The sequence below is a fragment of the Chelon labrosus genome (genome assembly GCF_963514085.1).
Source record: "Chelon labrosus genome assembly, chromosome: 1".
Classification (NCBI taxonomy): Eukaryota; Metazoa; Chordata; class Actinopteri; order Mugiliformes; family Mugilidae; genus Chelon; species Chelon labrosus.
The window spans coordinates 17,914,528-17,938,659 of record NC_140337.1 but is presented as its reverse complement, the minus strand read 5'-3'; the positions used below and the strand labels follow the sequence as shown (position 1 = coordinate 17,938,659).

The 24,132-nt window shown below is 42.6% G+C and overlaps 2 protein-coding genes across 2 annotated transcripts; one reads left to right on the top strand and one right to left on the bottom strand.

The window, feature by feature from the left end:
• Positions 1-811: 811 nt before the first annotated feature.
• Positions 812-3,688, top strand: LOC311508710 (calcium-binding protein 2-like; the record flags this gene model as incomplete). The annotated part of the gene is made up of 7 exons (XM_084573630.1): positions 812-870; positions 1,129-1,255; positions 1,693-1,723; positions 2,087-2,230; positions 3,116-3,225; positions 3,366-3,513; positions 3,660-3,688. The coding sequence occupies 7 exons, from the start codon at positions 812-814 to the stop codon at positions 3,686-3,688; spliced, it is 648 nt and encodes a 215-aa protein (XP_084429756.1).
• A 320-nt stretch (positions 3,689-4,008) lies between these two features.
• Positions 4,009-23,462, bottom strand: tdrd7b (tudor domain containing 7 b). The gene is made up of 20 exons (XM_084547888.1): positions 23,334-23,462; positions 21,702-21,908; positions 21,286-21,430; positions 17,615-17,837; positions 14,604-14,686; positions 12,514-12,722; positions 12,046-12,414; positions 11,649-11,962; positions 11,379-11,571; positions 11,181-11,292; positions 10,890-11,092; positions 10,663-10,797; positions 8,940-9,023; positions 8,496-8,630; positions 8,302-8,412; positions 7,388-7,536; positions 7,006-7,274; positions 6,684-6,867; positions 6,420-6,580; positions 4,009-5,618 (listed from the first exon to the last, which is right to left on the bottom strand). The coding sequence occupies exons 2-20, from the start codon at positions 21,906-21,908 to the stop codon at positions 5,398-5,400; spliced, it is 3,507 nt and encodes a 1,168-aa protein (XP_084404014.1). The 5' UTR covers positions 23,334-23,462; the 3' UTR covers positions 4,009-5,397.
• Positions 23,463-24,132: the final 670 nt, after the last annotated feature.

The following is a 24,132-nucleotide window of genomic DNA, read 5'->3' as shown; positions in this document are numbered from 1 at the left end:
TCAAACCCGGGACCTTCTTGCTGTGAGGCATCAGTGCTAACCACCTCGCCACTGTGCCACCCACTCTTTATAACAGTTGTGAGGATTTTCTTTCACATCAGAGGAGTGGAATGAAGAACATACACTGACATGAAATGATAACTGTCATTATATATATTTTCCGGTCTATCATTGTTCCCATGTGAGTCCTTACAGTTACTATTTCACTGCAATCTGAATATTTACAATCACAGAAACACTAGAAAACACTTCACCACTGCAGAGTCATGAGCAACTCTGAAAGGCCAAAGGGTTAAAATATGGTTAAAACATTAGACGCTTATTGCATTTGCAGGAGGACAAGTGCAGCTGGTGTTTGAGCCAGGGAGAATCAGACCTCAGTCACACTGTCAGTCACACTGCTGCTCCACGTTTTGCTTTCTAACTGATGGCCGCACGTTTGGCCGGGTAATTACCTGTTAAGCCTCTTTGACGCTGGGAGGTCAAGAAGAGGAGGAGGACAGAACAGACTGGCAAGTGGAGCCCGAGAAGAAGGACGAGACGAAGGGCTGTGCTGCTCGACTTCTTATTGTTGTCTCACCTTTTAGGACGGAGGAATAAGGTAAGGCACTGAAGATGTTGGAGATACATGGTGGTAGAAAACAAACTACAGTTTAAACCTTGCAATAATTATAATAAAGAATTCATGGAGCTGTTTTACAGCATGTCCAAATATGCATGTATATATGGTAACTAACACATGCAGACGTTTCTTTGAAGTGAAGAGAATCATGTAATACACAATGTATTTATGCATCTGTTCATCCACAGGATGTCCAAGGAAGGAGAGAGGACCGCCTCTACAACGTCGGCTGACTCCGTTTCAGAATGGTACAGTTAAATTCATTTAATAATTGCCACTGTATTGTGTATTTTAATAAACAACTGCATTTTTGTTAGTGCAGACTTATTTCTAAACACTGATGTTTGATTTTGGTGGCTTTAATTTAGCATTACAGCTCCTTTGGATCTTCTCATAGTTATTTACCTAAAATATTCATTGTATTGCACAGGTATTGTTTTTTTAGTTTATAATCAAGATTATGTCTTCTTCGTGGATACTAATAAACATGCATATCCATATTTTAGCAAAGATGGCGTCTCCCCGTCAGGTTCAGTCTCCGAAGCGCCCAAGAAATCATCAAAGAAGTCCAAGAAAACCACTGAGAGCATGACCAAAGTCTACAACTCAGTCCTCAACAGTGTCTTTGGAGCTGTAAGTAGCCGACACCTCCCGATTAAAAATGTCCCGCACTGATACAATATCTGTGATCTCCAACCTGTGACGACTCAGTTCTGAAAGTCAAAGCGTCAGGGTCAAAAGTGAGATGGAAGTCAAGGCGGTGTAGCTCCAGGGCCGTTCCTGATCTGTCTGGGGCTGTTGTGGGGCATTAGTGGCTCATCGGTTGAGGCTTAACGTCACAGTTCATTAAGGTTATCCAAATGAAGAGCAAAGTCAAAGCCCTCGGCTGATTAAACTTCAAAATATAGAATTTTCCATTTTCCATCAGTTGAAACTGATGCATAAACACTTCATATTTTAAACTGTACTGAAGTTCAAAAGCTTTGACATCTGGAGCAAATGTCTGGCATCATGTCAGATTCCACTTGGTATATTTAATCTTAACATATGTTTGTTTTCCGTTTGCACAGGAGAGAGAACTGGCTCAGGCTGAACTGGATGGTAAGCCTCTCACTGCTACAGCTCCACATGACTTTAGTTGTTTCAGTAATGACCTACTGCACAATGATTACTGCTCAAATAAATACCAAAACCCCATTTATGATCCCATTAATTTCTCTTTCATCATTGTAATCTCTCCGACACAACACAAAGTTCTCAAAGCAATTACAAGTTCAGGAGGATCCAAAGTCCATTTCATATTACTCAAACTGATCAGAAGTGAAATGTTCACTTGGAAGTTGTCACTGTTCCCAAACCCCTTATTATAAAATGTAAATTACCTCAAACTGGCTGGTGCAGAAATAACAAACTCCAATCATTTTAGCCCCACAAGTGTCTCCATGAACTTCCTGTTTCTCACAGAGTTGCAAGAGGCCTTTAAGGAGTTTGACTATGACCAAGATGGCTACCTCAACTACAAGGATGTGGCTGAATGCATGAGGACCATGGGATACATGCCCACTGAAATGGAGCTGCTTGAGATAGTTCAACAGATCAAGATGAGAAGTGAGCCTGATCATATATACATAAAATATATATGTTAAATAAAATATATAAATGTATGCAAGAAATCACTGAGTGTTAAAGGGGAACAACTGTTTTTTTACAACCGGGACCTTATTTCTGGCATGAAATACTATCGTTTACTCACCCATATAACTTTTGTGTTATTTGTATTCCTTCGAGAGATAATTAGATCAGCGTATATCCATATAGTGGGAGTGAATGGGGCACCGAAACGTAGCCTCTAAATAACGCATTATCTGCCACGAAACTCGTTCATTTCACCAATATTTTGTTATGATATGCTAGTGCTATTCCATGTTGAGTCCAGAGTTACCTGTTATTATCATCCGGGGTCTGTAGATTGACCTACTAACCTCTGACCTGGATGATGTCATCTCTGAGCGCTTGTTTACCTGTAATTAGCTACTACAAGTTTTTTGCAAAATGGCTGAAAATTTTTCCGATTCTGAGGTTGTGGATGACGACTTTGTTCATGATGGATGTCCTTACCGTTTTGAGGCAGAGTATATGGATGAGGAGCTCGTTGAAAGGAGGATGCGGAGGCAGACAGCTAGACAAAGAACAAAAAACCGCTGCATGTCTGCAATTAGATAGGTAACTCCGGACTCAACAGGGAATACCACTAGCAGTTTCGTGGCAGAAAATGCATTATTTAGAGGCTACGTTTCGGTGCCCCATTCACTCCCACTATATGGATATACGCGGATCTAAATATCTCCCGAAGGACTACAAATAACACAAAAGTAATATGGGTGAGTAATCAATGGTATTTTATGCCAGAAATAAGGTCCAGGCTGTAAAAAACAGTAGTTCACCTTTAAATGTTTAATATACTGAGGAAAGGTAATTTGTTTGTTTTTACAGTGGGTGGATTAATGGACTTTGAGGACTTTACTGAACTAATGGGACCCAGGATGATGGGAGAGACCGCTGACATGCTGGGACTCAAGGAGCTCAAATCAGCCTTCGTACAGGTTAGCCAGAAATAAGCAGTCGGTCAAATCAGGTAGAGCGGAAGCGGAAAGGATCAGTCGGACCAGGTCGGCTTGTTAATTAGATTGTGACATCACACACACTATCGCTACAACCACTCTCTCTCTCTGCTTTTTAAAAGTTTGATGTCGACGGAGATGGAAAGATCAACCAAGAGGAGATGAAGGAGGCGATCAAGAACATGCTGGGGGAGAAGCTGAAGAAAGGAGAGCTAGAGGAGATCCTAAAGGAGCTGGATATTAATGCAGACGGAAACATCGACTTCGAAGGTGGGAATCGGATTAGCCAAAAGTGTTTTTCATAACGCCTCCTGAACATGCACCTGCACGATCGACCCTTTGCTTTTTAGAAAGATAAACTCAATACTCACTTGACTTGTTGTTTTGTTTTTTGTCCTCTTTCTCCTCTTATTCAGAGTTCGTGATGATGCTCTCTATCCGCTGACCCCTCAGGAAGGCCCCAGCAACACATTCACAAATAGAAAATACAGCTGTGTGTTTGTTATGTAGAGGCAGACTTCTACTACATAATGTGTGCCTAACGGAGGATATGAATGATGAACTGTATGACTTTTATATAGCACAAAAAGTATCAGTGTTATTTTGGTAGATAAATCAAACGTTTGCTGTGATATGTCCTGTAAATAAGACTGAAATGTTTTACTATTTTAATAAAGAAATCAATTCAACGGACTGATTTCCTTTCAAACAGACTTTATTCCAAAAAACATATCATTTATTATTCCCAGGTCAATGTTACCGTGTCTAACATTATCTAGAGAATATAAGTTAAATATAAATAAAATAATGTCATCTGTCAGCTGTTAACAACAACAATGCAGCTTTGAGCTTTGTCAGGCCTATTTGTCTTTAGAGGTGGAAAAGCATTGCAAAAAAGAAGCTCCCACATCAGTACCAACATTTAATGGTGGCGGCGCCGACGCCAGCCACAAGCAGAACTTATCTCCTATTTGAAAATCACCAAGCGTAACACTACTGGTAACTGTAATCTGCGTGTTATTCTAATAACGTCAAAGTATGTGTTCACACAGCTGAGGGAGATCTGTCAGGCAAGAAATGGGCAAGATGGGGCGGAAGTATTCAATAGTCACATCTAGTCACAGCAGTGTTTCAGTATCTGGAGAAGAGATGGAAGAGACGTCAACATCACAGGATCTGAGTTTGAACTCGTGCATTTTCAGTTTTTGTCCTTCGAAGAACACATTTGCAAATATCACATTTGTTTTGTTCACAACTGGTCATGATGCAGCTTTGAGGCCTTTCCCTTTGATTCAAAGGAAAACCATTAACTATACATGCAGAGCCAGGATGTACCGCTATAAACAGCTGATGTTGGGATAAACAAAGAAAAGACATATATGACTAACACCATAGTCATAAAACGTCTTCACCCAAACCCTAGGAACGCGTACGTCTTTGTTCAAAAGGTGCACCTAACAATATGGTTGTCTTGTCTTGTCTCAACTACCTCCTGGTGCGTCCACGTCCACTTCCCGTGACTCGTACATTTCTCCTCCTTTAATCGGTTTTTACCTTTTGTAAACGTTGCGACAATGAGGAACAGCATCCGAAACAGCAGCTCTTGTAAACAAATGCGTATGAGTGTTCGCAGTATGTGTTTTATTTTATTCGCGTGGTGCTCACATTGGCAGGGTTGAGGGTACTCAGGGTATTCCAGGCTGGCACACACTAAAACTAAATGCACATGTGGTACTACTTTAGGGATGCCGCTTTAGATTAAAGCCTGTGTCAAATACAAGGAAAATGCACTTGGCATCATTTTCACAGCGTTACCAGACTTTTGTGGACAGTGTTTTGTACTGTGGACTAAACCACCACTTCATGAATGGGCAAAATTGTCCAATGGTCACACTGCAGTAACTCAAATCACGTCACATTGTCCTTCAATGTAAACACAACAGTGGCTATAAGACTTTCACTTCTCGTCTTTATGTCAGTCCCTTCATGCTACCAAACCTCTCAATAACCCTTCTTCTTCTTCTTCTCTTTCATTTTTCATTCCTTTCTTCATCTGCTTTCAGTAAACGGTAGATAGAGGAAGATGAAAGTGTAAGCTTCTTCTATGTTGTCTATCCAAAACTGCTCGGCTAGTACAGCTTCTCAGTCTACCGTCTACATCTCGTTGGTCGGCTCGTCCGCAAACTCAGCCATGATGTCATGCACCCAGATGTCCTTCTCTTCCTGTGAGGTGTCAACCAGGAAGACCGTCAACTTCCTCTCCCACGGGTTAGCGGCTTCCTGTATGGCCTCCAGCTGGGCCACCAGAGGTTTCTTCTCCACGTGGTTCCTGAAAACGATGGAAGCCTCCTCCGACCACTGTCTCGGCTTCACTCCTGTGTACGGAGAAGAACCAGACGGTTATGATGATAAAGGGGTACTACTGTTTTTTACAACCTGGACCTTATTTCTGGCATAAAATACGATCATTTACTCACCCTTATAACTCTGGTGTCCTTTTTAGTCCTTCGGAAGATAATTTGCTCCGCATATACCCATATAGTGGGAGTGACTGGGGCACCGAATCGCAGCCTCTAAATTACGCATTATCTGCCGCGAAACTCATTCATTTCACCAACATCATCCAGGTCAGAGGTAAGTAGGTCAATCTACAGACCCCGGATGATGATAACAGGTAACTCCAGACTCAACAGGGAATAGCACTAGCGTATCATAACAAAATATTGGTGAAATGAACGAGTTTTGCGGCAGATAATGCGTTATTTAGAGGCTGCGTTTCAGTGCCCCATTCACTCCCACTATATGGATATAGGCAGCGCTCCACTGGAGCTAAATATCTTCCGAAGAACTAAAAATGACACCAAAGTTATATGGGTGAGAAAACGATTGTATTTTATGCCAGAAATAAGGTCCAGGTTGTAAAAAACTGTAGTTCCCCCTTAAGTTCATGTAAAGTAAACATCTAGCAGGCAAAGGAGAGAAGAGTGAGGACATGCTTCATATTAGACAAGAGTACATGCTGTACTAATTGTCTGCTCTCCTCCATAATCAAATGTGTTTGATTAGATTCAAGATAAATGTCATTACACACACACACACTGCACATGAGCATCAGCACAGATTATAGCAGGTAATTGATCTGGACATGATGTTAGACACAGCTGAGTTGGACTCACCAGCCAGCTGAGCAGTGATTCCCTGGAACGGCAGCTGTCTGAACTCCTTGATCAGAGGTCTGAGCTGGGTGCAGCTGACCAGCTCGTGTTTACCGTAGTCCAGCTCGTACACAGACACCAGCCCGTTGGTAAGAACTCCCTTCACCAACACACGATACCAGCTGAGGTGTACATGGAAGAAGAGAAGATATTTGCCACTGTAGCCTGAAGCAGTATTCAGGCATTTCAACATCTTAACAACACTAATCTTAACAGCCAACTCACTTGTTCTCCACTTTAGCAGCATATATCTGGTTCTTCTCTATGTTGAGCGGTTTCTCCTCAGTTTTATTGTAGTAGAGGATCATCTCTCCCATCAGCACCACCAGTTTATACATATCTCTCCATGGCTGCAGCACAAAGTGGCCTGGATGGCAAGCCACTGATACGTAGACATCTATGTAGTTACCTAAGAGTCAAACATTAAAACTTTTAAATAGGACAAAACTTTATCTGAACAATAAGAACACCGAGTACAAGAAGATAAATATAAGTTAATATGTGATTTACTGTCTCTGTGCACAGGAGATATAGTTTTCCTCATTACCTGTTTGGGGGAGATCCAGCAGTGATGGCAGCTGGAAAGAGGATGAAGGGGATAACGGTGTCTCTGGTGGGTTGGTGGTCGTGGTTGTGTTTCCTCCTCCTCCGCCTCCTCCTCCTCCACCACCACCACCACCACCCCCTCTCGGCCCAGACAGAACCCTCCGGAGATGAGGCTTGGCTGGGACAGAAGTTGACGTCGGACTTCCATTGGTGGAGTTGCTGGTGCTGGAGGTCTTAGAGGACAAAGTGGGTGTGGAAATCTTGGCCGGGCTGTGAAATTGTAAAATCCGGATTTTATTTATTTTTCACAATAAAGATAAAATATAGTTCTAAATGAAGACATGACTGTCCCAAACATTAGCTAAACAGCAGAGAGTTAACACCTGTGGCTCGTCAGGAAGACATCTGGTTGCTGTTTGAACAAGTCAGACTGGGCCATCTGATGATTGAGGCTGCGGGCCGGGTCATGGAAGTTCTTGTCAGTGAACAAGTAGACATAGACGCAGTGCTTGGTTTCATCCACCTTGGCAACCTAGGAGGGAATGGGTTGGAGGGAGAGGTTATGGTGGTGGAGGCCAGAGAGAAAAGTACTAACAGTGGTAGTTATAGGCAATTTAGAGTGTAAAAAGACGTCGCTACAGCCAGAGTTTCATTTGCTGCAAAGGAGAGAGCAGGAAGCAATCCAGTGGAGACAGTCAGAGGCTGCAGCTGCATTAGACTTCTAAGATGACGGCTTTCCAGAGACCGAGCGAATGGTGGTGTCATTTTCTCAGAATGTTTTCCGATGCCAAGACGAACTGAATCTTTGTGCAGCTGTTAATTTTAGAGTGAGCTGTATTTGTTGGATGTTAGCCCAGAGGAAATGCATGTGTATGTGTGCTTGCTTTACAGTGCAAGAAGTTTTTACTCCTCCTCACATGGACAGATTTATGCTATAGACCTTTCTCTAGATCCCAAAGATAAATTGGAAACGACCTAAACTAAAACCAGCAGGACCAGACGGGCAGACGCTCAGTGAGTGTCCTCTTTGCGGATGTAACGTCATCATATTGATCTATCTATCGGTATGTCAGCAAAACAGTTTAGATATCCACATAAAAATCACAAATGTTCCTTTTAAATTGGCTGATTTTAATTAATAACAGTATTTGCATTGTTATGAGTGGTTTCAAACTTCCTCAAGGGACAGTGGAGCCCTTTATGTCCCAGGACCCATGGAGCTAGAGTTTAAGGGTTTCTAAAACAAATCATGATCTCCATGTAGAGGTCAAATGACCTGAAGCTGTAAAACATTTACCTTCATGCTACAGTCGGTGATGTTGAGCACTTTCTCTCGCAGCCACTGAACAGCATCTGGACTCCAGGATCCAACGCTGACAGCCAGGTCTGCCAGACAGCACTTCACAGCCTAAACACAAGCACGGTGAACAGTACATAAAATATGACCTTGAATCTCGTTTGTTTTGACTGTCCATTAAAGTAAACACTGACCTGCGGCGGGATAGCCATAAGGTCACGGAGGAACGGCGGTGGGATCTCCCTCAGCTCGAACACCTCAACAGAAGCCTGAACCCCTACATCAATGAAAAGGATGTCCAACACTCTGCTGCCGTGCAGATTTGTGATCTAAAAGGAGACAAATAAACACCTCATATAGGACCTCATATTTTTAAAAGTCTAAAAAAATTGTGAACAAAATACTGTAGATAAATTTTAAAACATGTTTCTTTTGTAACTGTGCAACAAGATCACTGTAATCTGTAGATGTCATGTTCTTCTTTTAATGTAAGATAAAACAAATATAGCTACACCTTTTTTTATTGTGCATTTGTGGCTTTATTCCTTTTGTCATGAGCCAACGTTTAATCATTTGATAACTTATTTGTCCTGTTTAATTATCTACAGTCTTTACTGCAGGGAACAGTTTCATCTTACCTCGACGCGGGACCATTTCCCCTTGTAGCGGGCTAGACATCTTTTCCCACAAAAGGGTCTGGATACCAGGTACTCTGATGTTACCTGGGACAAAGTATTTCTCATTAGTACGTGTGATTAAAAGAAGGACTTATCGTTAAATTTCCCTTCCGTTGGATGATTCGGACTACTGTTCAAGTGTAGCCGTTGCTTTATGACTGCAATAGAATGACACTGTAAAAGGTCACTTCAACCAGTCCACCCTGTCTGCTGCAGGTGTACACTGCAATGACATCAGTGATTAGGGCTTCAGATCTGTGGTTGTTAATGTTTAAGGGAATACAGATAACGTATGGTAGGGGAATGAATGATTTATTTTATCTTGCCATCTTATGTCCACAAACGTCAGATTCATGCCACAGAATCAGAGGTAGTTACCCCCGAAAACAAAAGCATTAATGAACAATTCTTTCCTCTTTCCTTAGTGAAACGCATTGGCAGACTCCACACAATGTTTACCTTAACACTGACGCAAAGTGTCGACAAGCTGCGACTACTCTCTAAAGGACAGCCAAGGCACACCTAGAAAAGCATCAGCTACACTGCGCTGCTAACAGATTAAGTGGCTTGTCAATGTCTTAACTCCGGATTATCAACCTAATCTCAATCTGTCCACAACGCAGAGGAGCAACACAGCAGCCACACATTCAAAAAAAAAAGGCCTAATACTAACGTGTGTGTGTGTGTGTGTCTCCGTCTGTTATTTGCGGATGAACACATCCGGCAAATGTTAATCCGATGACCCAAATTAATGTCCACACATAGCAGTGAGGGTACAGCATATATTATTTTCTCTTTTCTAGTTAGGGGGATGCGATTTGTTTGGATCTAGTTAGTCAACATATACAGCCTTAAGCAGTAGCTGCGTGAAGACTGGAATATCAGCAATTACACTTCAACTGCAAGCTTTTGGGTGATATAACCATAAACTCTAACGTGTGCTTCACACTCCAAGCAGCCGGGTTATAAAAAGACCAAGCGTGGCGGCTACATTGCTGAAGTGCTACTCATGCATTTGTTGACGGTGTAAGTGCAGTGTAGTGTGTATAAAAATTAGCAGGTGACACAAACACATATGACTTGTTGATGCTTCACAGTATCACTGGAGTGAAGGAGAAGCGAATGTGTTCTGAGTCAGGTTGTAATTTCATATATAGTTGGGTTTTGACTCAAAATGATGTGTAGCCAGTAGCCACAGATGCAGCTGTGGCTCAGTAGGTAGAGCGGGTTGTCCACGAACCAGAGGGTTAGCGGTTCATGTCCTTGAGCCACTGAAGACACTGAACCCCCAGTTGCTCCCGGTGCATGATGCCTGGTGTGTGTGCTGGTGTGTAGACGCGTCTGTGACTGTAAAGCGTTTTGAGTACCAATAGGTAGAAATGTGCTATATATAAAAACAAGGCCATTTACCAGTTGCTTTTTTCACCGGCAGTCAGAGCACACCATAAAGGTGCAATAACAGACAAGTAAGAAACATTATAGGTAAGATAATCTGTAACAAAAGCACAACCAGCTATTTCCATGTAAGGTTGTTGTCTGAAAGTCTGAAATCTCCTGTTTTATATCTTTACTTATGTACTTTCATTCCATAATGCTGCATGTTATCTGATAATATTTTACAGATCATTAAATACACGGATATAAAAGGTATAAAAATGCACATCACATTAGGGACAGTGTTCACCTGTGAGTGGAAGTATGTCTCTATATTCTCCAGTATCTCATTCAGCTTGGCGAGACCTCTGGAGGGAAGCTGGCAGTAGATCGTCCCGTCTGAGCAAACACTGCTGACAGTCACATTCATATAGGCACTGTTGACCTGAGGAGAGCCACAGATAAGAGTTTAGTGGGTTTCATACTTCTACACACACACACACACACACACACGTACGCACACAACCTCTGCTGTACCTGTAACGGACTCGCTAGCGTCTTGTCCTGCAGGGCTTTCATGCAGGCCGCATTGATGTTCACGTCGTCATCCTGTGACGTGTCGTACAGGACGACAAGAGGGGTCTGCGCTCTCTCTAGGATCTCGGCCAGTAGGATCCTTCCGCTCGCCATCGTCTCAAACTTCTTCAGCACGGCAGCCTCCTGACAGAACGGCTCCAGGCCTGGACACACACACATTGAAACATACAAGCAAATGTGATACCCAGTGATCGAGTTAAATGTTTTTTTTTGGATTCAGTTCAGACTCACCTGCAAGTTTGCACTTTGTCGCCTGGAAAGGAAGTTTGAAAAACTTCTCATGCAGCTCAAACACTTTGGCTTTGCTGATCACTTCTGAGAAACCATGATCCACATAGTGTACCTATAAAATCACAGATTACAGGAATAACTGTTTCCTCTTATCACTCGGCCTTTTTCATTTCTGTTTTTTTTTTTTTTATTTCTCACCTTAACCTTGTCAGTCATGACCTCACAGACTTGTGCCCTCAGAATCTCCTCCTCCTCCTCAGCCCTGACTGCAACTAGTTGGCCCGAGGATGGAGACGACAGAGGAGCTGGGCTGCTTTGGTCCAAGCCGTAAAACTCCCTCATTTCATCCTCCATGGACTCCTGGGCCTGAGAGTAACCCTCACCAATGTACCTGAAAGGCAGACAGTGAGAGATTCACAATCTGTCAAGTTTTAACAGCAAAGGCATTCATGCACAATTCCCTCCTACCTCAGTATAACTCCATTGGTGTTGTTGGCCTCCACCACCAGCACAGAGGGGTACTCCTCTTTGGGGATCTGCAGAGAAGGCACCGCCTGGTTACTGAGCCTCCTCCCTAGTTCCTTCCTCACCCTCAGCTCCTCCTCACTGGGCGAGGAGTTCTTCCTGTTGCAGTTTTCGTCCTCACCACCACCACCACCTCCTCCTGCACTGCTTCGCCTGTACAGGATGGCCCTCTTGGGGTTGTCAGGCATCGGGTAGTCAATGGTGCAGATGTCAGAGAGGAGGTCGAGGTTCTCCAGGACGTGTCCGGGCAGTTTGCTCTTGCAAATAAACAAAAATAAAATATTATTATAAAGTGCACCGGACATGCATCAAGGTGAGAGCGCATCAAGGTGTTACTGACTTTGTAGGTGTCCTGGAAGAGCTTGGGCAACGCGTGGGCCCAGAGTCCATGAGAGTACTTCACTAGCAGCTCCTCCAGTTTCTGCTTCAGGTCGGGGCTGAGGGTTGCAGGAGAGGAGGGAGGGCTGGGTGAGGACGAGGACGAGGCTGGAGACTGAGGAGACTGAGAACCAGAGCGAGTCAGAGGTGTGCTGGGGGGCCTCTGCTGGGCGGGGGATTGCAAGGGTTTGTCTGGGGAGCTGTTTGAAATCGGGACAGAGGCAGCAGTAGAGTTTGGGTTATGGGTGGGTGAAGGGGACGATGTGGTGGACTGTTCCTTGGCGGGGTAGAGGAGCAGCTCTGATGGGTTGCTGCTGCACGTTTTCTCTACCTAGAAGAAAAGAAATATACAAAACATTTTCAAAATTGGTCTAATGTCTGTCCCTATAATATGAAGCTACATGTATATAGCATCATAAAACGTGCATACAGTGCATATGTGCGTCCAGGTCTCCAGGTCTTTGACGGCCTCAGTGGGCAGGTCCTGCTTGTACAGCTCTCTGTAGATCTGAGGCAGCTTCGACACCCAGAACCCATTGCTGTATTTCCCCAAGATCTCCCTGATGCGACCCTGGACCTGCTGAGGGTTGTACGGCTTTCCTTTCCCCGAACCAAAGCTCTCATTCAGATTCAAGGTTGCTGGAAGATTGAAGAAAAAACAAAGAAGAAAATAAATGACATACACATGCAGGCCTTTACTGCTTCTACAGTGTTAAGTTCCCCTAAAACTGTTGGACTGAATGCCATAGCTTTCACAAAATAAACAGGTGGGTGATTTGAATCAATAGAGACAGGGATAGGAGAATGATAATAAGGTACAAAGCTGAAAACGCATCCACCCCCTCCTGATTTCTTCTATTTTTGTGTGCAAGATGCTGCTTCACAGTCTCTGGCACACTCCTCTTTGCAGAACTGCTTTAGTGCTGCGACACTGAAACTGCTCTACTCCTTTCAGGTTTAGCCACAGCATCTCAAAGGAGTTCAGGTCTAGACTTTAACTAGGCCACTCCAAAACCTTACTTTTAATACTTGGGATCATTGTCTTGCTGCACAACCCAGATGAGTTTAAACAAACTCACACGCGCAACATTATACTGCCACCTCCATGCTTGTCAGTACATTTTTTTTATATGGAATTATTCTGTGTTTGGTTTACTCCAGATGTAAGGGCCAACAGATCCAAATGGTTTGAGGGTCATTGAGATGAGTTGTGGCAGAAGTCAGACAACACAGGTCCTTCTGGATTAGCAGTGTTTTTTATCTTGAACTCAATCATAGTTTACACTTTTTCAGCTTTAACCGCAGGGAGATATACGCCTGCAGTTTGTCAGATGCTTTCCTTGGATCTTTTGAGATTTCCTGATCTTTTTAAGTGATGCTTTTGCTGAATGAGTCTAGTAGAAATTAGGCTTTGGTGTGTCTAGCCAAGTTGTTATCATTAATCAATGCAGTAGGTAGTTTTTTGGATTCTAGTCCAGTACTGTTTCACCAAGATCCAGTTGGTTTCAGATGACCTTTGTGCTTCAGTACATGCAGTTATCATAAAAACCTTGAATTTTGTGGGTTGCGTTTTTTTGTCCAGTGTCCAATTAAACTTGAAGATCTGACATAATTTAGTTACCGAAATACACTCGAAGATGGAATAAATCAGGAGAGGTTGGAATATTTTGTCACAAATATAAATAATGTTATGTATATTTATTGTTCCTTTTACGTATTTGATGAACCAGAATATGTCTCAGTCCATCCACATTCATTTAATTAAACTGTGTGGTCAGACGGTGACAAGTTCAATGAAAGCATGCTATTTGGAATTTATTGACATTTATTTAGGATATTAAAACTGTCTACTGTCAAAGCCTTTTTTTAAATTAGTTAATTAAACTGTGAATCCCAAGAATGGAAAGTAGTACCTCACATTATGGCCTTGAACATTGGTAAACAAGGATCTCACATTAATATCATTTTCCCCTTCCCTCAGGGATGGCTCTTAACACGAGGAAGCATAAGCTCTTTAACCAGTTGCTGTCCGTAGGGGTCAGAAATAAACTAATACAACTTAGGCCATAAACACATGTGCATCAAAGCTATGCATTTTATTACAGGCCACTGCTTTCCCCCAGGCTACGAAGACCAAAGGCCTTCTTCAAAACCAGGCAGCACGACACCCAACATTATTAGTTTACGTATAAATAATGGCTTGCAGGACATGGGGTGAAAGAGGAGAGAGGCTGATGCAGACAGCACAGACAGCTGGAAGCTGATATAACTTCAAACCTTCAAACAAAACCATGAAGGTCAGGAAGTTAAGAGACAGCCAGGATTTGATACTTAAGTAAAAGATGGCACAGCGTGACGTTGGGAAACTGCCCTCTTTAGATTTAACTGTAAATGTCTTTAGAGAGGCTGGTGGTAGTCAGTTCTTTCTAATGTGTCTTCTGGTTTAGAGGACAAAAAAAATAAAGTAACTGTATTTTTAGCATAGTGAAAAAAAAACAAAAAACAGCCTGTCCTACTTACGACCAGCCTGTTGGGAGTTTCTGGAAAGGTGAGCATGCACCTCCTTCTGGAACCGGGATGGGAGGGTCATTCTCTTGTCTGGTCTGGACACAGGAGAGCAGAACAAGGAGGAGAATTAGCGTCTGTGGGCTCTAAAAGCAAATGACTAAACTAAACGTTGAGGACATGGGAGTGGGAGTGGGAGCTTGCTATTTTTTCTTGTTTGTTTAGACACTTTAACTCTTGTGTCCTCCTGACACTGTCGTTAAAAGCTGAAAACTAAATCAAGTCTGAGCTTATGTTTTAAAGCTTTGCAAGTGCAAGGTCCTTCATGTGCATCACACGCAGCAAAGCACATTAATTTCCATCTAATTTCTCTTCTGGAAGCTTAATTAATACTGCTGCATAAAGCAGAGACCACAAAAGTACTATGCAATGTGAAGCAATTTGCATAATTAAAGTTGCCACAAACAAGGTCTTTTGGTGTTTAGGATTAAAATAACTCCCTGTATGGTTCAGAGAGAGGGAAGAAGAAGAAGCCATTAAAACAATAAGAAACACTTAAATATCTATATGTCCATGACAATGTTATTATTTTGTTGAACTGATTGTCAATAAATGTAAAGTCCCCATGAATTGGGGATTTAACATGAGGGAACTTGTCTAGCTGTTTAATTTCGTCTATAGGTTTAGAATAGAAAAGAATGTCTTTATTGTCATTGTACAGGTACAACGAAATTAAGGAACTTAATACTTCCGTAATGTGATGCAGTGCTAAGCAGCCTGTATCCCCTGTCTGTTCTTTTTATTTATCTATTTATTACAGTGGAGCAAGTGATTTCCTTTTAGTTTGGAGGTAACCTTGGTTCACTACTTTATCAATTAGCCTTTATTGTTTGTCGTGTAATCCTGGATGGGACACTAGTCCCACTAGCTGGGGGTATGTTGTACCAGGTTGGTCCAGTTTGACTGGTGGTATTGTGCAGCACTTTTTGCCTCGTCACCGGGACACCTCGCAGAAGACGGTTAGGTGTAAAATATAAGGCATTCTGGAAGGGTGTGAGAGACACGGGTTCAGGTTTGATGAAGCTGTTGTCTGCAAGATTGGCATTGTTCACTGTTCTTTGTGTCGTCAGGGGAGACAGGAGCCGGCTTTAGCTGTTGTGTTGAGTGTCTGCAACTCAGCAGTTTAGGTTTTTGTGTCTTTGTCCAGGGCTGCAGTTCGTACATGGGTTTGTGCATGTACTTTGGAATAGGTTTTCCTTTTTGTCATATGCGCCTTCTGATGCTACTTCAGGGCTGTCTATCTAAAAGCTCAGCGGCGGTTTGTTGTTGCTGCAAACTTGCAGTTTTTTACTCAAACACAATATTGTAATTGTCCACATCACGGAGGGAATGTGCAGGCACACGTCCTCTCCGGGATCAAAATGCGGGTAACTGCACCTTTTAAATAGAAGGTTGTTGCAGAACAATTGGATCCCTGTTCATCATCATTGTCAAAGGGGATGGTCTTAGATCCAAAAGCTGTGTCTGTGGTTGATTGTTTTGGGAAGTTTTCCCAACAATTAAATGTTCCAACCCAATCAGTGGCATAACAAGGCTTTAAAAAGCCAAATTATTCTGCTCAATTAATTGTCTAACTTGATTTATCCAGTTTTGTTTTGTCCTTCCTGAGTCAGGGTTGTCACACTCATTCAATGAAGCCTTTTGGAATAAAGACTGCACTTGTTTTGAGTTTGCTGTCATAATTATACATTTCTTGACCCTGTGACTCCGGTGTAAACTACTTTGATGGTTTACGGCTTCAACAGTCATCCAAAAAGAGCCATAAAAACTCATGCTTACATTTAATTTATATATAGACAAGTAGAGATAAAAATAAGATTCCAGTGAAGGCATGGACAAGCCTTCATATAGATTATATTAAACTGTAACATCATTTCAGGCCGTCTCATTTTGTTTTCTGAGTTTGCCACTTGCACTGCCAACCACCCCATGGTGCACCCACACAAACACACACAATTGATGATGACTCTTGTCTGTCCAGTGGAAGATCTAGAGGGATACAGAGAGATATGCTGATTCACTCTGCGTCGGTTTAGAAACGTTAATCTACCAGAGAATAGAACAGAGATTAAAAAGGGCTCTCGTCCCCCCCCCCCCTCCTGCTCTGGACTCGCGTCCCCCTGCCAATTCACCAGGCTTCCCACCCTGTTGCCCCATTGTGCTGCGGGGGACCAGCGGCAAACTGGACACCCATAGCGACACAGACAGAGAACTGATGTCAGTTGTTTTCACAGTGGATGGATGAACGGAGCAGTGGATGGATGGATGGTTGGAAGCGAGAGAGCCAGTCAATGAGCTGCATTAATCTCAATTCATTGTTTAAGCAATGTCGACAGATGATATCTGGCACTGTTAGCTTCTTTAACAACCACAAATCAAATGTTCAGCTGATAGTAAATAACAGTAGTTGTATTTTTCATTACACTAACGAGCAATAAGTATATGCAGCTAGGTAGAAAGAGGAAGAAAGAATGACACAGACAGAGAGAGAACTAGAATAGTCCAGAGAGGACATCATCAGCCGAGTGCTGAATAAGCAGCAGCAGGGAGGCAGCCTGCACTCAGAAACCATCCAGAGTTCAACCAGGCTCCCATTCACCAGCAGCCTATTTTGATTCAGCTCAGACCACACAGGTGGGAGGAAAGGAAAGAACATGGCATGAAAAGGATAGAGATATAGAAACAAATGAAATAGAAAGGACATTTATGCAAGCAAGTTGCACTGCACGCTCAAATCTACAGGAACACTTTCTGGCGTAAGAGCTGTTTTTTTTCCCGAGCACTGTGGTCAACTGGACATTCCTCCACTTGGATTTCCAAAGCAGCGTGGAAGCCTGGTTGTGCTATAAAATCCCACAAATATGTAGAGGTACTGGGATGTGAGCTTAAATAGATTTGCAACTGCAAAAACACCACAAAATTAGTCCTTTAGTGCCATCTACTTCCAAATAATCTCCCTCACTCACTTGTCTGCAGGTGCATTCCCCTTCCTGTTGGGTGCGTTTTGATTGGACATCTTGTTCGGATGCCCCCCAGTCTTGCCCTCTTGCTGGCCATCCCTTATGTCCCTCGCATGTCTGAAGTCTCCATGTCCAGCCCCACGGCCGCCTCCTCCTCCTCCTCCTCCTCCTCCTCTACCCCCGCCTCGCCCACGGTGGTTCGGCTGCCTCAGAGAGGTTTGAGGTTTGGCTGTGGAGAGAGAGAAAGGCAAAAAAACCCCAAAAAGAATAAGAGAAAACTAGGGACTGTGAACACATGCAGCACACACAAAACCTTACTCAGCTGAACCTGAGCCTGAGACGGGACAGTGTGTTTGTCTGGAGGGCAGAGTGTCATGGATAGTTCAACGTCTGCAGACAGAATGATGGCTCCAATCAGAGAGACATCACGTGGAAACAACACAATGCTAAACATGCCAGTTTAAATTCCTGACTGGGCTGAGCAATACATTGGTGATGCTGGCTTGGTGAGATTTAAATAGACACTATTAGCATGTTACTGCTGCGAGCTAGAGCAGGGAGTTGGTTAGCTTAGCATTAGCATAAATGCTCAAAGCAGGGTAAAGACAGGTTTCCTAACCCCACTTATAAAGACCAGTTATTAACCAGGTGGAGAGGAAAGGGAGCGCCGACAGAGACAGAAATTTAAGGCGCTATTTAAAACCACAACATTTTCCAATATACCGTTGTATATATGAAAAAATGAAAGGAACCTGTGATTACAACTAGAGCATACAGCATCTTGTATACACTATAGCTTCTGTGTAAAGAAGAAAAGTACAGGATTACTCTAATATAATTACAAATCACAGGAACTGTAATCCATGATAAACATTGTGGCACGATGATGCCCGACCTCTGAGTACTTCTCAGCGAGTACTCAGACCACACCCATCTTACAACATCAGTTTTTAACCTCAACCACACACCTGTGAACTTTTCTGACCGCATCTTCCACGTTTGCATCGCTGCCTATAAAACCTTCCCACAGACAGACATGTAAACACCTCACAGGGATGCTGGTAAGAGCCCAGCCCCCTCGTCGCGTCGCTGTGAGATCATTCAAGCTGTGAGATCATTTCTGCTACTATCACCGATATACCCCACCGTGCACAGATAGTCCTTAGTCATTTCCACTCCCACGCTTCCTTCTTCACTTCTTCATCCCACTGTCTCTTCTATTATCTCCACACGTTTTTTGTTTTTTTTTCCTCAAAGAGATCTGGAACTTTCTCCTGCTTTCTCACCCGCTCTGTTCTCACTAGATCTCCGTAAATCTTTCCAGTGACAAGACACAATGAGCAGCTCAATCAGCCCACGTCCCAAAAAGTCATCAATAGGCAATTTAGATTTATAAATGATTATTTTTTTACTCGATCTGGAGCGCCCCTGAGCTGCTGGTGGCCACTGAATTAATAATCAACCAATTAATTAATCAATCAATCAATACATCCTGCGTACACACACACACACACACATACACACACACACACTCCATGATCTCAACAGGCACAAGCTTAAATCCACATGCAAACATAGACAAGATAGACGACACTTAAGAGCCGACGCTGCATCACCTCACCGGCATGGACACACAGTCTCTGGTCTGTCTCTGCCTGGATATCAATAACCCAAGCAGTAAGGAGAGAACGAGAGAGAGGGATGGAGAGGTTGATTCTGAATCAGCTCCTCCTGGCTTGAAGCTGAGTCTCAGCTGCTACAGGCTGTGTTAGCCTCAGATTTCAGCACCGTCCCTCTCTCTCTCTCTCTCTCTCTCTCTCTGTCTCTGACTCCCTCCTTTCCTGTCATCTGCCCTCCCCCTACCTCCTTGCCATTTCACCATCCTTCTGTCTTTCTTCTCACAGCCACTCCTCCTCTCCCCTTTTCTCCGTCTCCTCCCTGCACTATCACCTCCCACTTCCTCCTCTGACTCTCAGAATATTCTGCAGCATCACAGTCCGGCAGAAATGTAGGCAATGTAAAAAAAAATTAAATAAAATAAATACGGGCACAAGTTCCTGTATACGACTGTGTGTCTGTGTGTGTGGTTGCATATTTGCATGTAAGGCAGGTCTATTAAATATGCAAATTAAGTCATAAAAGGACGAACAAAGGTTCAGAAATATTCACTTGGCTTGACAGTAAGCGTGAGCTGACATATTTATACACCTGATGCACTCTGTACCTGTCTGTTTAATAGTGCTATTGGTTCCTGCAGGTCTCCACATAGCGGCAGTTAAAAGAGGCCAGTCATTCATCCATGACCTGTCAGGCTGCACCACACAAAGCATTTGCTAATGTTGCATTGTCACAGTACTGATAGAGGCACTGGAAACCAGTTCTGTTTCTCTCTTGCAGCAGCAGCACTGCTGCACTGTAGCACCAGAAAAGTCTGGAAACATTTGGAAACGTTCAAGAGTGTTTGTTTTTAGTAAGTCTGTTATTTTGTCGTGTGAAATGTGTTAAATCAGGCTGACATAACAAATGCAGCAGCAAGTGAATAAGGGATTAAAACAAGGGACGGATAGAGAAAAATGCTCTGTCATTATAATGTGCAGACAGGAGGATACAAGCTGACATGATTCACTTTCCAAAAGCAGGACTTTGGTCATTTCTGAAAGCAGTTTTATTAGATCCTGAGGAAAGCCCTGACATCATCTCTTGGCATCTTTTGTATATTTGAGAAATCTGTGCAGAGTTTATAGCACATTATACAAATAATCCCTTTTAGGTTGTTTCATGCTGACATACACTCACTGGCCAGTTCACTTGGTGCACTAGTGAACTGTTCTGCACTAAATCTCCCTTCATGACTGTTAGGATGTTCAGTTTATGTTGAAACAGCATCAGAAAGGTGGTAATTCAGCTGCATGATCACTTTCGAATAAATGCTGAATGCCGTAACCTCCATGAAGCTACGGTTTAGTGCAGGACTGCTACATTAGTTGGTATGAGTTGCCTTTGTCAGAGCATTTAGAACTTTATACCAGGAAATAAAATTATGGAAAGTAATTAGAAAATTAATAAATAAATACAAAGAGCTATGCAACACACTCAAATACAAGTTTTCAGTATTTGGACATTATCTAATCTGTTCCTATATTTACAAGATAACAATGACCCTTATTCATGCAGTGAAGTCATGCGGCATGTGGGAAGTCAAGTGTTTATAGTTATCAAGTAAAAAATAAAAGCTGGACTTTATACTGTGCTCTATTAGCTACACCGTCTATGTAAGTTTGAAAGCTGTAGCCAAACAGTCACGCATTCACAACTGAACTTACAGTCAACAATCAATGTCAACAATGTATTGTTCTATTCCGGTATCTGGATATACACAATGATCCAACACATGCGACACACCCATCGTCTTGTAGTGTAACTCAAATGCTACACTGTGTTGACCATAAACCACTGAGCAGCCAGACTATTTATGATAGTGATTACAGGAAATCTTAAATGTGCAGTGCACCCGTAAGATATAAAACAACATGGACAGGATTTCAAAAACCATCCACGTAGAATGATTTTAAATCAGGTTAAAATATGCAATATCGAGTGCATGTACAGTGCAAAGAAAAACAATTTGAACCTTTTGTCTGTCCGTCTCTCTGTCTATCTCTAAGTATATGTCTTACCATTGAGGACGAGTGGGGCGGCCGGTTTGACCCTCATCTGGGTGTTGACCAGGTGGGGTCGGCCTGTCTTCTTGGAGCTTCGCTGACGAGCCACCACCTTGGCTACATGAGCTGTCTCATGAGCTCCTGAGGCAAAGTAAACCATCTGGGGAATGACATAAGCGATAAGCGTGCATTATTTTCAAACTACGGATACGGTATGACGTCTTGGAGGCCTTGTTGTTTAGGGGGCTCTATCTGAACGTAGATGTACAGTGCACACATAGAGGTACAGCAGAAGAAGATGTTTGTTTTCTGAAACACTACACTAGGCACAGACACATGCTCTTTGCTCAGCATTACTGTAACACTCAAGAAAAAATGAATAAATTAGGAGAATGAAAATAAATAGACCACTCTGTCTCAGTTGCACGCACCTCTCCAGAGCGGCTGCGCTCCATGCGGACTACGGTGGGCATGCTTGCTAGCAGTGAGTCCATGTGGTTGTGTCCCATCTGCTTATGTGGTATCTGCTCCCCAGTCAGCTCCTTATACTCAGTCTGCAGACGTGACAGCGACACTCCACCTTTGTTGGCCTGGAGGACGGCCCGCAGCATCTTCTTCACCAGCTCCACGTCAGCCATCTAAAGAAAAGAGGAAAGAGAAACGTTCTGATGGAATCATTTGGGTAATTTTATGCCAGGAGGTCAGGTCTGGGATCGAGCTGTATACAATGCAAACCCATTCAAATGTGCAATGTCTGCACTTACATTGAGTGCACTGCAGACATTGAATGGCAGACTGGTTAGGCAAGTTTTTATTAACTGTTGATCAGATTTCCAGAGATAAACAATGCACTTCACTCAGGCTAAACCATTGTTTAAGGTTACAACTGGAATAAAATATTGGCTAAAGGGGGCTAGTTACCATTTATGTAGGTCACAGTGTTATTTTTTTTTAGATATAGGAACTCTCTATAGTGTGGGCAAGACCACACAAATATATTTAACAAATATTTTCCTCTAAAAGGAAAAGAAAGCTCACTTGTTTTAATTCACAAGGTACTACTGCAGCACCCTAGTCAGGGAATAAAAAAAATGCTTTCAGTTTCCATCTTATCTGTAGCCAAAACCATTCGGCTGGGGAATTTCGAAACACTTTGCCAAGTGCAAACCCGCGTCTCTTATGATCTCCACGAAAAGTACCAAGACAACATCTCAAGATGTTAACAAATATCTCGAAACCCAGACTCTGGCAGACGTGGAGACACACCCTCTCAACGAGCAGCTCGGATTCTGAGAGATCTGCATCGCACCCAGAGATGGTCACATAACAGATGAAGAGTAGCACAACTTATAATTCTGCAAAGACACCACTGCGCCTCTGTAAAGACTATATAAGGTATTTAGCATGCTGGTTTCATTCTCTCTACAACTCTGATGAATAAAGAGTTGCAACAGAAACAAATAAAGCTGTCAGGCTGTTTGGGAGTGATCTGTCTTTAGGCCACTTGTTGATATGGCCACTTTCTGCAGACGGCAGAGAGACTATGCATGACGTAACGTGTGACACTTCACTCCACACCCTCCATCGGTACTAAACTATTTGCTCTAACTCCTCCTGCATATTTTTTTGTACTTTTATGAACTAAATCGCGCTTAAACTGCTCTTTTAGTTAAAATGACACCAATAAAACGTACCGGACCGAGTGAATAGTCCGCATAGGCACTGGTATAACGCTCAACATCGAGTTAAATCCTCTTGCCAGCCCCGGGACAGCGGCTCATCAACTCCATTATAAAATGCCATTAAAGCAACGGAAGCACAAAAATTTCGCCTTCACAATAAAAACTGCCAACGCTTACCGAGTAGCATTTCCAACGCGTGTTAAGCAAACAACATTTTATTTTGAAAATCGCCACCGGAACTACATCTTTGCATCCTAGCTAGCTTAGGAACTTCGGAGCCATCCTGTATTAAAATGAAAGAAAATGAAAGAACCGGCAAAACTTTATATAAGAAGTGAGTTTAAAAATTCAGTGTAAATAAAAAATAAAAATAAAATCTACCTTGCTTTAAAACGGACGAGGTGTGGTAAAGTCGGGACCTGGACCGGTCGCTGTCAGCGCTGTCACCGCCACGGGGCTGAGCTGCGGCCGGAGCTGTGTCCCCGGTGTGAGTGCGCCAGCCGGTCCAGGCACAGCCTCTCCTCCGCCACCTGATTGGTCCGCTGTGAATGGGCCTCTGGCTAATTACACGTCAATATGAATCCAAGGGTCGCAACCCCAGCCCATAAAAACTAATTATTATGACTTCTCTGCATTGATATCTTCTTATTTCAGGTTTATTCCACTTAGTTGTACACTCATAATAAAATACCCATATCAGTTCCTTACAAAGCAACATAAATATTCCCAGATTCCACTTATTGGCTATTTTTAAATACAATTATTAATAATTAATTCATTATTTTTAGTCTAGTATAAGATGCCAAACACAAATGAGTGTCTCCATCACAGTTTCAATAGAAAATTACATCATAAAATTGTTGTTTAGTGACGAATTGGTACAAATATTATTATATACATGTTTTCCTTTCTTGGTTATATTATATAAAACGTGGAAAAGCTGCAAATTCTCACACTGGAGACTTTTAAAGGTGTATTCTCCTTTATAAAACTGATGATTAAGCATTTAATCTGTGCAATAATAGTGCGTTAGTGTAATCACCTATTATTAACATGATCATATACTGCCTAACTATTGTATTAACAATTATAACGTTTATAAAGTATTTAACTTTGCCTTTAGCCTTTTCTGTAAGGTGTACCTGTCCATTTGGCCATACTTTATCGTATATATTGTTTT

Excerpts from the sequence above, each read along its gene's own strand:
- tdrd7b (XM_084547888.1), bottom strand. The coding sequence starts at position 21,908 with ATGGCTGACGTGGAGCTGGTGAAGAAGATGCTGCGGGCCGTCCTCCAG. Across the intron at positions 11,293-11,378 it reads TCATGACTGACAAGGTTAAG|GTACACTATGTGGATCATGG; the intron begins GTGAGAAATAAA and ends GTGATTTTATAG. Across the intron at positions 8,631-8,939 it reads GGAAATGGTCCCGCGTCGAG|ATCACAAATCTGCACGGCAG; the intron begins GTAAGATGAAAC and ends GTCTCCTTTTAG.